At 51.9% G+C, this 13,394-nt stretch overlaps 2 protein-coding genes across 11 annotated transcripts; one reads left to right on the plus strand and one right to left on the minus strand.

The window, feature by feature from the left end:
* Window positions 1-565: 565 nt before the first annotated feature.
* On the plus strand, window positions 566-2,447 carry LOC105702089 (actin-related protein 10). Its single transcript, XM_012429378.1, has 5 exons — window positions 566-773; window positions 894-1,046; window positions 1,132-1,416; window positions 1,540-1,819; window positions 1,909-2,447. Exons 1-5 carry the CDS (start codon window positions 697-699, stop codon window positions 2,239-2,241), a joined length of 1,128 nt encoding a protein of 375 aa, XP_012284801.1. The 5' UTR covers window positions 566-696; the 3' UTR covers window positions 2,242-2,447.
* Window positions 2,448-2,551: 104 nt separating this feature from the next.
* Window positions 2,552-12,599, minus strand: LOC105702087 (neurexin-3a). Of its 10 annotated transcripts, XM_023432819.1 has the most exons (29): window positions 12,244-12,599; window positions 11,422-11,582; window positions 11,015-11,118; window positions 10,593-10,945; window positions 10,340-10,508; window positions 10,149-10,264; window positions 9,974-10,080; window positions 9,575-9,920; window positions 9,210-9,487; window positions 8,908-9,148; window positions 8,585-8,815; window positions 8,407-8,510; window positions 8,103-8,337; window positions 7,843-8,037; window positions 7,378-7,777; window positions 7,052-7,299; window positions 6,701-6,976; window positions 6,428-6,627; window positions 6,058-6,355; window positions 5,808-5,958; window positions 5,580-5,763; window positions 5,317-5,509; window positions 5,043-5,221; window positions 4,456-4,918; window positions 4,282-4,364; window positions 3,752-3,931; window positions 3,465-3,608; window positions 3,012-3,072; window positions 2,862-2,939 (listed from the first exon to the last, which is right to left on the minus strand). In XM_023432819.1, exons 1-27 carry the CDS (start codon window positions 12,518-12,520, stop codon window positions 3,474-3,476), a joined length of 5,907 nt encoding a protein of 1,968 aa, XP_023288587.1. In that variant the 5' UTR covers window positions 12,521-12,599; the 3' UTR covers window positions 2,862-2,939; window positions 3,012-3,072; window positions 3,465-3,473. The 10 variants fall into 10 exon arrangements, with proteins under 10 accessions (XP_012284799.1, XP_023288588.1, XP_012284797.1 ...); XM_023432815.1 differs by having other exon boundaries at window positions 2,858-2,939; window positions 3,016-3,072; window positions 8,103-8,510; XM_023432818.1 differs by having other exon boundaries at window positions 4,282-4,361; window positions 5,580-5,745; window positions 8,103-8,510.
* Window positions 12,600-13,394: the final 795 nt, after the last annotated feature.

A 13,394-nucleotide genomic window follows, 5' to 3' on the forward strand; every position in this document is an offset into this window, starting at 1 on the left:
GACGGGCGGGATCACTAAAAATAACAATCTGTTAGAGGAGGATAATATATCGGAGAAGTGAACAACAGCTCGGTTGTTTTAACTGACACGCTTCAACCGTTACGTTTCTACCTTTTATTCATTCTAGTAAATGTAGGAAATGATAACAGAACAGGTGGTACATGTGCTCCATGGTTTACCCCGAATTATCGTCTACGGTGACGTTGCAAAAAAAAAAAAAGAAGATATACCATTTGTCTCTCAGAAGTTCAGCCTTCAATGTTCATTATTACACATTTTTAATGCATAATGATCGTCCTTTCGACTTGATTTCGCAATTCAGGTTTCAAGATATTACAAATATATCATGTCACGGTCTAATCGCGTTACTCAATCATGGAACATGATTCCAGCGACACCTTAGAGAACGAACCGGAGGTTTATAGAAGATTCGCGGAAGATAATATTGGGAACTGTCTCCTTTTCCGCGCAGCGCGTTGATATCAAGGTTGCCACTTCCTCCGCTATATGGCGCCACCGTAGAAAGCCCGCGGCAGAGGAATCACCATCTGTGACAAGAGTGGCCAAGGCGTCGGCCAATCGGTGCCACGGTTGTATGGTGTCCGTAAGAAACGTTAAAAGCTGTCAAAAGCTTTTAGGTTAAGTCAAGATTTTTGTAATTGACTCTTCTATGATAAATATTAACGAACATACAAAATGCTACGATACGAAGGAATTAGATATGTTTCCGAGAAGCAGGTCGTCGTACTCGATATAGGCTGTGCATATACAAAGTACGAGTACATGGGGAACGTTACCATTTAGTTTGATTTCATTTTATTATCTCGTTTTTCTAGTGCTGTCTAATGTTTCATCGAAACGATTCATTTTATTTTATTATTACCTTTACATAGGTTTGGATATGCTGGAGAAGCGGCTCCTCGTGGTATTATAAGAACCGAAGTTAAATGCCCGGAAACTAAGGAGATCCGACAAATCTTTCATTACAAGGATACTCAGGATCTTTATCAGCTGCTAGTAGAATTTATTCATCAGTTATTTTTCAAGTAAACATCTATGATAACTGACGATGATTGAGGTACATTAACTGCTTATGATTAATAAGTCTCAATTCATTTACATTTTTTCTAGGCACGTTGTCATTACTCCTAAGGATATAAGAGTGGTTGTGATCGAGTCACTACTCAGTCCTACACAATTCAGAGATACACTGGCAAAAGTAATGTTTCGTCATTTCGAGATTGGATCTTTAATGATCTTACCGTCTCATCTGATGGCTACTAGTTCTCTTGGAACTGATACCGCCCTTGTATTGGATGTTGGGTACCAAGAAGCAACGCTGATTCCTATTTATAAAGGTGTTCCAGTCCTAAAAGCATGGCAAGCCCTGCCCCTTGCTGCTCAGGCAGTACATCAGTTAGTGAAAATATTAAATTAGTTTTGTACTTATTGTTTTGAAGATTGCTTTCTACAATGTTGCTCAAAGTTTTAATAATAGTATATTCAGAATTATTTTATACCATGTTTTATTTTTAACAGGTATATTAATCAGGAATTAAAAACAAAAGTACCGGATGTGGACATAACGGAAAAATTGATTGAAGATATAAAAGTTCGAACGTGTTTTGTGACCACTTTGGAAAGGTCGAACAAATTGGAGACTGATGATTTTCCCGCACCTCCACCTTCGGTAAAATACCCTGGACGAAAAAGTTTTGAAATTCCAGGGTACATAAGGGAGAAGTCATTTGAAGTGTTATGGGAGCGAGATAATGACAATCTCAGTATACCGACAATGATACTTGATGCTATCGTTAAGGTAATACATGCATTTTGTATTTCTTAAATTCTACTTAAAAAAAAAAACGGCATTATATAACAACCTTTTATATTTGTAATTTATTTTAGTGCTCCATCGATAGCAGAAGGGAATTAGCAGAAAATATTCTTCTAATTGGTGGAACAACAATGGCTAAAGGTTTTGTCAGTCGGCTTAAGACTGAATTGTTGACTTTGCTGCGCAGCAATTTATATTCTGAAAAATTGAAACTGACAACATTTAAATTTCACACCGCACCAAGTAAACCCAATTATACTGCTTGGCTTGGTGGTGCGATTTTCGGCACAGCTGATTTACCATCCAGATATATTACAAAGGAAAATTATTTACAATTAAATCGAGTACCTGACTGGGTCTGTCTTGTAGACAACCAGAAAGAAACCTTTAGCTACAACATGTAATGATCATTCACTCAATTTCTATTTCAGAGTCTCATAAAATCGTAACTTAATGATCAATTTATATGAATCGTCACCACTTTGCTATTGTAAGAAGCAGCTTGAAGTAACTACCGAGATTTATATCGAGTTGTACTTTAAGCATGTTTTAAGTATTTACACAATGAACACATAATTGTATATAAATAAATTAACACAGTTGGACAGAACTGATAGAGTTACCCGTAATTGTAAGTAGCATCCATAACTGTACGCTTAGTAGGTCAATTAAGCACTGACGGGAGTGGCAATTGGAGCAAATGAAGAGTCAATCTTGGAAGATCAATATCCGCATCCACGTTTATTGTACGAGCGCGCTTCGAGTAGCGGTCCTTGTTCAACAATTTCATGAATAGCCTCGTCGAGGGAACGTCCATTGCTCGACCTACGCCATCTCCGAGCATCGGTAAGTAAATCATAATAATTAAGCAATAATGCTGGAACATCACCATCCGTAACTACATTAACGCTTTCAGGGTGTCCATCGGTAACTCATGCCTGCAGATCCGGTAGCGCAAAGGCGCTCCATCAGTCAAGGGAGAGGTTCGACTCCTGGGAAGACGCGCATCTGTTCATGTACAGCCTCCGACACCCAAGACAGGTCACGGGATCACCAAAGGGTCGTCGACGGCCAGGAAAAAAGAAGATCGACGTCGCGATGCCTGGACAATTAAAGATATCAACATGAGTGCACTTCGACGAGCGATCTCGCCCTACGAGTATTTTGTACTGACCTACCGGGTTCTCCAGTAGCTCCGGGCACAGTCTCTGTCCGGCCATCTCGCCTCTGTCCACCTGCGCACCAAAGCATTGGGATGAGTTCAACGAGTTCAACCCAGCATCTAAAACCGCTAATTCTTGCACAAGAGGAGCTACGTCCTAGAGGGAACGAGTTGGCTTCGGCAGCTACGGAGGCGTCTGCGGCTGCGGCGGCGGAAGCAACGGCAGCGAAAAGCGGCACAAATTCGCCCGCTTCCCGACAACTTTTAACTGCGATTTTTTTTTTTAATTACACATGTCTACTCACTAGATTAGTGCTACTTATCTCTTTGTACGTCGTTGGGCCTCGAGGTACGGCCCTTTACCTTTCGACCGTGAAGCGATTCGACGTCTGTCATGGGGAACGCGGTTTTCGGATTTAGATCAGCGTTCCCGGTTAAGGTCTTTCGAGGCATGTTAAAACGAACCTCTAAGAATTAGGGCCGGGCCTCGGAGGTCAAAGGAGCTTCGGGTTTGGCGTCGACGTCGGAAGACGAGGCGTCGTCCCTGGCGGCGTCGAGGGCGTCGAGGGCGGTGATGGCGGGATCCGTCCAGTCTTTGGACTGGCTCACCTGTGAATCAAACTCTCCTTAAGACGTACTTTCCCCCGTCAGCTCTTTTCACCTTTGTCCACGAAGGGACTCTTCAACGTCGCGTACCCCGCCATCGCAAATTGCAGCGACTCGATCGCGAGTTTTCTCTACCTTTCTCTTACCCTCCTTGGCTCTGCGAGGACGCAGGAGCTACCGATAAATCTAGTTTCCTCTTCTTCTTCGTCCTCTTCATCGTCCGCTTCGTCTTCATCGACCTCTTCCTCCTCCTCTTCCTCTTCCTCGTCTTCTTCTTCCTCCTCAAACTTCTCCAGTTCGGGCTCTTCTCTTAGGTCCTCCATGGGCTGAAAAGCGACGAAGGAACGGAACGAGAAGAAAAGACAAGAAATTGGGTGGGAATGGCAGAAGAGAAGTGAGATAGCTAGGGAAAGTAGAAATTAATTCGTTCTCTCTTTTGCAGTGAATGTTTAGATGCAGGTGTCCGTCTTGCGAGGAAAGAGCAAGACGGTTCTCTTCATGTATCTTGTTTCACTGGCGGTCATGCACGAAGAAGCAATAAAAGAAAATAGAAAGCATATCCTTAGGGGCGATGCTTAGCCTTTGACACGACTATGGACTAAATTCTGCAAGCTCCGCAAACACAGGCGACAAGCAGTTTCAGCACGCCGAGAGAGAAGACCAGGTAAATCTTTACAAATGGACTCGTCTTCGGGATCTTGGGAATGAGGCCAGTGTCCATCCCGAGGAGCTCCTCCTTCTCCGACTCGTCATCAGCTGCTGAGTCAAACGGCGAGAAACGAGTTACAAGGTAATTACAGGTAAAATGTCTAACGAATGAATGTAATTAATAAATCTAACGAAACCATACATTTCAGGTGCACTCTCTTCTCGAGCGGTAGTTCCGAGGATTTGCCGAGCTCCACGCCGGACTTGTAGTCCTTGCCAGGGATCTTCAAAGGTTGCGGCAGGGCAGTACCATTAGGCCTCTTGTCCTCTTCCAAGGTTGCGGAGGTCGGAGAGGTCGGCGACGCCGGGGCGACCGCGACGACGCCTTTGAAGGCCACGCTCTTCAGGGGCGTCTGCCCCGTCGGCGGAGGGGCCTCTTCGAAGCCCCCGGTCGATTGCCACCTCTGGGAGGACGAACTGCTGGTTTCCTTCCTCGAGCTGCGCCAAACCTCGTAGACGCAGCCCAGGATCGCCCCCACGAAGACGCAGCAGAGCCCCACGAAGATGTACGTGCCTGCACCTTGCTCTTCTTCGGTTGCGTCCGAGTACCTCGAGGTGTAGGCTATCCTCTCGGGAGGGTCCTCCACCCAAGCTCGATCACGACCCTAGGACGAGGTAGATGAAAGTAAACGAACAGAACCTTTGGAACATCACTTTCTTCGGCAACTATTCTCTTCTCTTCTGGTTCCAAGCTGGACCCTGATGGAGGTATTCGTAAGGTGTACTTACCACGCTATCGTTTCTAGGAGGGTCCAAGCCCCGAGGCTGGGCGTGAAAGACGGCACACTGGGCACTCCGCACCCCTGCCGGGGTGGTCACTCTGACCGTCTCGCTACCCTTCTTGGTGAAGAGCATGTACTCCTCCAGAGGTTTCATCCCAGCGCCTCCGTTTATGGACACCACCACGTCTGATGGGAATAAAAAGAAGCTGAAGGAATTCCGTACCCTGGGTAGGTTACCTTGGATGTCATTTTTTAAGAGGGTGGTAGAGAATGGCCCTCACTGCTCAAGCACCCGGTGTACCCCTTGTAGGCCGCAAATCTGGGGTCGGTGGTGTTCAGTCCTCCCAGCTGGATCTCCGTCGAGCTTGGTGCCTCGTCGGTCTCGACGTCGTCCTTTTCGTCCTCTTCTTCGTCAACGTCGTCGACCAGGCTCAACATAGGGATAGGTAGCAGCTGCACCGGTTCTCTGTCGATCTGGAAGTAATTGGATTCGATGAGGAGGTAAGAGACAAGGAGAGCCATAAAAAAGGTACCCTTTACCTACCAGCAAAGTGGCGGTGCTATTCTCGCGGACGTAATACACGCTGTGTCTGGCTCCGTTCGAGAAGTTCCTGTCGTTCAGCCGAACGCCGTATGACGAGCCCTCTCTGTCCTCCTCGAAGATCAACTGGCCCTCCGACGTGAGCGCCACCAGGAGGTAGTAGCTCCTCCTAAAAGGGTAAGGACCCCTGTCTAATTTTTTAGCGAATGCCCATCTTTAGGTCCAGCTTACCTGGCCTCGGTGCGCAGAAGAAGCAGCGCAGCAGTCCTCTGTCGCAGGTCGTTGGTCGAGAAAGCCAGCTGAACCTTGACCTGGGTCACCTCCCCGTCGAGCTGGAACTCCCTTTGGAGCACGCTCTCTCCGCTGAAGTCTGCTCCCTTTTCTGAAGAGACGAATCGAGAACCGAGTACATATGCGATTTCCTGGCTCAATATTCAAGGACCCAGGGGAATCCGAGGAGAAGACATAAGGAAGGAGTTACCATCGGCGCAGTGGTCTCCGAAGTAGGAAGTCAGCTCGCAGTTGCAGGAGGATTCCTGCCTGCCGAAGTCCTCGGTGCAGACGCCGAGGTTCTTGCAGGGCACTGCGTCGCACTTCATCTGGCAATTCGGCAAGACTCCTTTGTTGCCCTCGTTGGAAGCCTCGTTGGCCAAGCCTGCCAGGTCGACGAGGTAGCCCCCGATCATGAGACCCCTCAGACACCCGACGTACCCTCGCGTGGACTGACCTTCGACACCCACCCGGAGCAGGTTGGCAGGGTCGAAACCTCCCAAGTTCACCTGCAAGATGGGTAGTCACGGTATTCGCGTCGATCTTGACCTCACTTAATAAGGATCCACTCAAATCCTTGCCTGGAAGTACTCGGTAGGCGGGGCAGGAGGTCTCTGGGGTGCCAGGACCTCTTTCTCAGGATTGACCCACGGCTTGTTTGAATATGTATCCAAAGGCACCGGCTTGGCGTTCAACGTGACGTTGTGCTCGTTCACGTGCAACGTCGTCGAATTGTCACCTCGAGTGATCGCAATCTGCACCGAGATGCCGGTGTTCGCACCTGTCGAGCAGATCGGTCACGAGGGGTTCAAGGATGTGCCATTCTTGCTTCGAAAAAGGACGAATGCCCTCACCGGGGTATTTCACCGTGATGTTGCGGATCTCGTTCCCAGCGTTGAAGAGGTACACGATGTTGGTCCCATTGGAGATGTAGAGGTGGGCGAAGTTGTTCAAGTGGTCGTTGGCGTAGAGGATGAGCGACTGCGTGTCGTAGGTTCTCAAGTTGATCAGGATGTTCTCCACGAGCACGCTTTTGAGGAGCAGCATCTCCTCGTCCTGCCGGTTCCCGAAGTAGTTCTTCTTCAGGAAGGCTTCCGGGGTCGTGAAGGTGAGGGCCTTGTCGTTGATGTCTGGGGATAATGGGTAGATAAGAGGAATGATATCTGTTAGGGAATACTTCGGTCCTTTAAAAAACGGTATTTTACTGTTCTCGCAGAAGGTGCCCACGTGGGCCCACTCGTTTTCGCAGACGCATTCGAAGTTGCTCCAGAGCTCGACGCATCTGGCTCCATTTTGACACTTGTTCGGCTGGCAGGAAGGTTTGCAGTCCTTAATTATCTCCGAGAGATGAACGGACATGTAGCTATGGATATCCAGGATCTCGCCGTTCACCACTAGTCCTCGGAAGCATCCGATAAGACCTTGCCGAACCGAGGAGGTCTTTAGGTGTTCCCTGCAAGGTAAAACAGTTTCAGCGTTTTCAACAATATGATTCATCGAGATATTAATAATGAATAATTGTTTAGCTCACGCCGTCGCTCCTCCGATGAACATGGACCCTTCGAACGGTCCGAACTCCTCTTCAGGCAGCAAGTCGACCATCTGGAAGTCGGTGTTGATCATGAAGCGGACGTGGTAATCGTTGTAGTCTATCCAGATCTTCTGCCACTCGCCGTTATTGAGTTTCCTCCGACTTTTGACCTCGAGCTCGCGAACAGTTCCTGTATTGAGAGTGAAGTTGAAGGTCAGTCGATAATCGGACGTAAGGGCGACCATGAAGGAAGGGTAGTTGCTTCTGATGGGCGGCTGGTACAGCAGGATCGCCTTTTCTCCGGTGGTTCGGAAGCTGAAGGCTATGTCGCCTTTACGCCATCCTGGGACCTCGATGTAGGACTGCGAGGTCGTGAAGGTGACCACGTACTTCTGCGTGTCTGGGGAAAATCCAGAGAGTCACTCAGGAACGACCAACAACGAGGTCTTGAAGAAGCTTACTTACTGGTTTCGACACACTCCAGGGGCCCTAGGGTCACTCTACCCTGAGCGTCCTCCTCCAGGTCCCTCTGTTGCAGAAACACCATCCCCGTGATACCTAGAGAGTCGGGACTCTCGTAGAAGCCCTCGTCGGAGAGCCATTTCCCGGCAGAGACGTCGCAGTTGCAGCTGAGATTAGGGTTCACGCAGGTGCGGTTCACTGGAGGACAAGGACAATTAAACAATTCCCTAACTTAAAATTGAAATATATGAAGCTAAGCTTACTTCCGCATGGACAGGATCCTCGGTTCACGTTCCCGATGTAGTCCACGGTGGATCCCTTGGACCCGACGAACCAGGTCGCGCTGTGCAGCTCCAGGGGAGCCTTGTAGCAGTCGTACTTGACGTACTGGCTGCAGTACAGCGAGTGAGATATCAGCTCCTGGAGCATCTCTGCAGTGAACTGTCGGTAGGTGATGCTGAACGAGAAGTCCGACTCGGCGATGGACCTGACATCCACCTGGGAGGGCAGATTATGCTCCACGATGGTCTTGGTCGAGTCTTCGATGGACTCGAATTCACACTTTACCAGGGCCGGAGGGAACCTGCCGTTCCCATCTATATCTATCCTGTAGACGTCGTCCTGGGTGTATCCCAGGAGGGCGAGCTCCTCGCAGGTCTTCCGGTACCTAGCTGCAGGATCCAAAACTTCTTTAAATGGGTCCGACAGAAATGGAGATCCGGCGCCAAGGACGACGAATCCTCACCGAAATGGCAGTTCTTCCCGATGTAGCCGGTGTCGGTACAGTCGCAGGTGATGCGGTCCTCCTTGACCGAACATTTGCCTCCGTGTTCACAGGTGTTCGGCCTTTTGCAGGGATCGACGAACTGGCAGTTGTCAAGGGCCACCTCGCCCACCACCCTCTCCGTGTTCACGACGTACCTAGGCTCGACTCTTTCCTCGTTGACCCGAATGTCCCTCATGCAGCCCACCAGTCCTGTTAGGAGTGGACCAAGGATTGCAGCATCTTGCTGGTAACTAGGATTTTACTGTATAGAAGTTCACATTGATTAGAATCGCAGGGCTCACCAGCGTTCCCATTCCCACTGCCAATGATGACCCTGTCGCCCAGTTCGAAGGACATGGCGAAGAACTTGCTCTGCTTGTTCCTGTAGTCCACGAGGATGCTGAGCTCGTCCCTCGTGTAGTTGAGCTCGACAGCATGCCAGGAGGTGTTGTACGGCGGGAATTTGACGGCTGCTGAGACGGTGACGTTCTCCGTCAGAAGGGGGATGAGCTGGAACCGGATCTCGTCGTTGACCAGCCGCAACTGAAGAGAAAAGAACAAGAAGACCGTGTCCTTGGCCAGGGTGGAGGAAGACGAAGAGTACCTCCCAGTATCCCAAGCCTCGTTCTCCGACGATGTCTCCAGAGGCGATCACGGCCACCGGTTTGGAACTCTTGAAGTCGAAGTTGAGCTTCAGCTCGTCGCTCCTCTTGATGGGCCACCAAATGTGGCTCCCAGCAAAGGGGTAGGTGATGGGGATGACCTCGACGTCGGCCTCGTAGTACTCCGGCTCCAGGACTCCGATGTAATGGACCATTGGATTCGATCGCTTCAGCTCGTAGATGATGGACTTGTCGTTGAAGAAGACGTACTTCAGGGAGCCTGAGGGAGGAACCGTGGATGACTCGAGCCTCTTCTATTCTTTCCAAGGGCACTAATTATTTTCTCCGTCACTTAGTTCACGGTCACCTGCGAAGTTGTTGTGCGAGCGAAGACCCTCCCGCTTGTGGAGCTCGGGCCCGCCGCCGATGTAGATCTCCGGGTCGATGATCATGTAGTCGTTCTCTCCGGGTACCTCGAGGACCTTGACCTCGTCGTTCAGACTGACGAAGACCAGCGACCCGTTGTGGAAGATCGTCAGGTTGTTCCAATAATTCGAGGTAACGTGGTCGCCCAGTACCGCGCCGACCTTCGACTCGTGCCCGAAGTCGAGCTCCACGTGCACCGAGCCATTCAGGATGTAAGCGGCCACGTAGTGCGCGGTACCGTCGATCTCTCCGGACGCGTAGAAGAGCACCGAGTCGTCCCACCTTGTCTGAGGACGTCAACAGTGGTTACTCATGATCGACGTATGATCGACTCGCGTACCTTGAAGGCCAGGCTGATCCTGTTAACCGAAGAGTGGACCCGGTCCTTCCAGTCGTAGACCCGGAACGAGACGTACGAAGATCCCCTCAGGGTGAGGATGGTGGCAGCTAGAAGAGACACCATTGCTCAGCGACCCTTGAATCCAGGTCCTTTATCCACGATTTCCAGTACTCACTGTAAACGTCGCACCTCTCGCCTTCGTACTTGGTCCCGAAGCAGTCACAGGTCAAGCTGTTGTAATGGTTGACGCACTGGCTCCCGACGAAGCAGAGGTTCTCCCGGGTCTTGCACCTGTAAGAGGAAAGAGATACAAAAATACAGCGAAGGATTTCCGACCAGGTCGATTCCCCGAAAGGAGCGACCTACTTGTCGATGCACCCTTCCTTGACGTTCTCGTGCTTGGTCGCGATCAGGGGGCGAATCGGCAGAAGGTCGCTGGCGGATTTGCCGGAGCTCAGGACCATGTCCCTGATGCAGCCCACGAAGGACTCGATGATGTACTTGACGCCGTGCAGCCGCTCCTCGGAGCTGAGACCTTGAAGAAGACCAGGGATAACGCGCCGTTTAAGTCCTTTGATCTCCTCTTTTCGGCGTTCTCCACCGCCAGGAATCCTCTCACCTCCGATGAGGACTACCGAGGCCAGCTCTTCGGAGACCCCATAATTGGTGGTGCGTTCCAGGACCTCCAGGGTGGTCTCTTCCTGCTTGCCGTCCACCCTGGCGATCAGTCTGGCCCCGTGCACGTCGATCCTGACGAGCACCCCGTGCCACTCGTCCCTGTTGAGGCCCTCCCCGACCGTCAAGCTGGTGGACCGCTTGCCGAAGACGTGGACCACCTTCAGCTGGCCCTTCTCCACGATGACGTACAGGGCGTAGGGCTCCAGGCCCTCCGGTCTGTCCTTCACGCTGTGGTAGACCAGCAGCCCGTGGGGCAGCTTCGTGCGGAACTTGAAGGATATCTCCCGGCACAGTCTGACCGGGAACCGGGGGAGATCGTCGGGACGTTGTCGGGACATCGAGTCATCGCTCGCCGCGACTTACCTCAGCTGGAAGGTCTTGATCACGCTTCCGTCGAGCTGGATGAAGGTGTTGCTCTGGGCGAACATGAAGGTCTTCTCGTGGCCCGACTCCATGAAGGTCAGCTCCTGGAATCGGAGGTCCACCGTTTAAACCACATTAATTATCGTTACTCCATCGCTCTCTGGGAACGATAACGCGGTTATTTATATCTCGTTAACACGCTGGCCCTCGTGGTCTGTGGCAACCAAGCGCACACCGTAACCGCGTCGGACACGAGGAGTATCCTTTTCAGCGCGTTACGCGGTGTTGGATTTCAGGTGTTCCGTCGATTCGCTGGAATAAGATCTTCGAGTACTTCGCACTCGCCGGGTTATCAGGGTGAGCCGATGATTTTTTTAGTATTAAAAAAAAAAATTGTCAGGTCGTACCTTGCCTCTTTGGTGTCTGGGGACCGGAGCCCTCGTGGGCTCGGGCGGCACGAAGGTGGGCACCGTCGCGGCGACGCTGGTCGTCGGGACGCCGGTTGTCGTACTGGGACTCGTCGCGACGAAAACATTCCCCTTTGTGATCAAGTAGGTAGGTAGGGTGTCTGCGAAAGGAAGACCCAGTGAGCCGAAAAAAAACAAGTCCAGGATCTCTCCAGGACATTCTAACAGACCGCACACCAAAGACGCGTACGGTAAACATGTCGTTTCACCATTAAAGCACTCGACGCAATCACGTGCCCCTCGCGTCGCGTTCTAGATGTCTCCCGACTATAATAAATATGAAAGAGGACTAAAAAAATCCAACGAACCCATCCTTATAATCTCGGCTAGTCTTAGGAACTAATAAACAAAGAAAAGCTTTAATTCTTACAAGGTGTCTCAAGCTACTTCCGAATCGCCCTTAACCCTTTGATTACACAACGCCAATATAGTGGCTCCGTACATTCCCACGTATTCAAAGCGACAAATTAATATCGTATTCATATAAAATATTACCACTCCGCGACCGAGCTATCCGTACAGGATCATCTCCCCGTCCGACTCTACCGGAGGTAAAGGGTTAAATTCCGTCGAACCGAGTATAAATGAAAACGGAACACACGGGGAATAATTGTTGAAACTCGAAATCGCCTTTCATAGTTATCAACGTCGTTTGGAATTGTTCACCCTAGGAAAATAACGTCCACCCTGGGTGCGTAGAGGTGCACGAGTACGCGCTGAGGAGAGGTCCTGGAGGCCCTTGCGCCGTGCACCCTGACTTACGATCGGGCCCACCGACGCAGCGGTGCATGCACTCGATCTCCGAGTCGAATCGGTTGTCGTTGCCGGCGCAGCCGCCGTAGACGAAGGTGCGGCATCGGCCCTGGGTCCTGTCGAAGGTCCACTTGTGCACGTAGTGCCGGCAGGGCCCGGGCTCGGTGTCGAGGAGGCAGCGGTCGGCGCGCTCGGGGCCCGCCGGTGGGGCGTCGGAGGCGGCCGAGGCGAGCGCGGGCCCCAGGACGAGCAGGGCCAGGGCGAGGCCCGGCGCGAGGGCCCTCATCGGTCTTCCTGACGGGGACGCGCGGAGTCTCGGTCTCCCGATCGGCCGGCGAGGTGATGGCGGGCCGGACGTGACGCGGCCTCCACGGCGACGCGACGACGAGTCAATTGTCTTCGCCCACGCCGGGCCGCGCCGCGGCTGCCCCACCGACGGCCCCGGCGAGTTAACGCCGAGCGAGAGCGCTCCCTAACCGAGGCGCGCGTCTCTCCTTCCTGCTCTCTTGTTTACTCCTCGTATGCGTTACGCAACTCGCGCGACCCGACCCGCGACGCAGGAGACGCGTCCTGTCGGCCCAGGACCCGCGGATCCCCGAAGTGGCGACGACCGGACGGCGCTCGCTGCCGAGGCGACCCGGCTAATTCGGACGTCCGGTAATCTTAGCTGGGAGCTAATGGCCCGGCTCTCTCGCGTTCCTCGGGATCACTTTTCCGCGCCGCTAGGTTTCGCGCCGGCGGAAGAGCCGGCCTCGGTGGAGGGCCGGCTCGGCGGGGGCGGCAGAGAGAGAGACACCGAGAGAGGCGAGCCCTAGGTCGCCGCAGCGCGTTGATACGTCGCGACGAGGCTCCTCGATTAGGCCAATTGACGACTTATATCCCTGCTCGCGAACCCGGCGTACGTGGCGTGCAAGGACGCGACGCCGAAGGGGACCGGCTTGTACTTACGTCCCCGTTGACGCGCCTCCACTTCGCGCGTGAACCTCCATCTCGCTCATGTGAGGCGTAGATGGGCTTGCCATGGAGGATTAACCCGCGAATTACGCAAGATTAGGGACTTACGAATCGCCTTCCGGTTTCAGGTGTCCAGGGATCGACGCGGGTAATGGAGGTCCTTGGGGGGAAGAGGATGAAAGCTTCCGGAAGTCGGGGAAGAACGG

The sequence above is a fragment of the Orussus abietinus genome, unplaced genomic scaffold (genome assembly GCF_000612105.2).
Source record: "Orussus abietinus isolate OABI.00-Male unplaced genomic scaffold, Oabi_2.0 scaffold22, whole genome shotgun sequence".
Lineage (NCBI taxonomy): Eukaryota > Metazoa > Arthropoda > Insecta > Hymenoptera > Orussidae > Orussus > Orussus abietinus.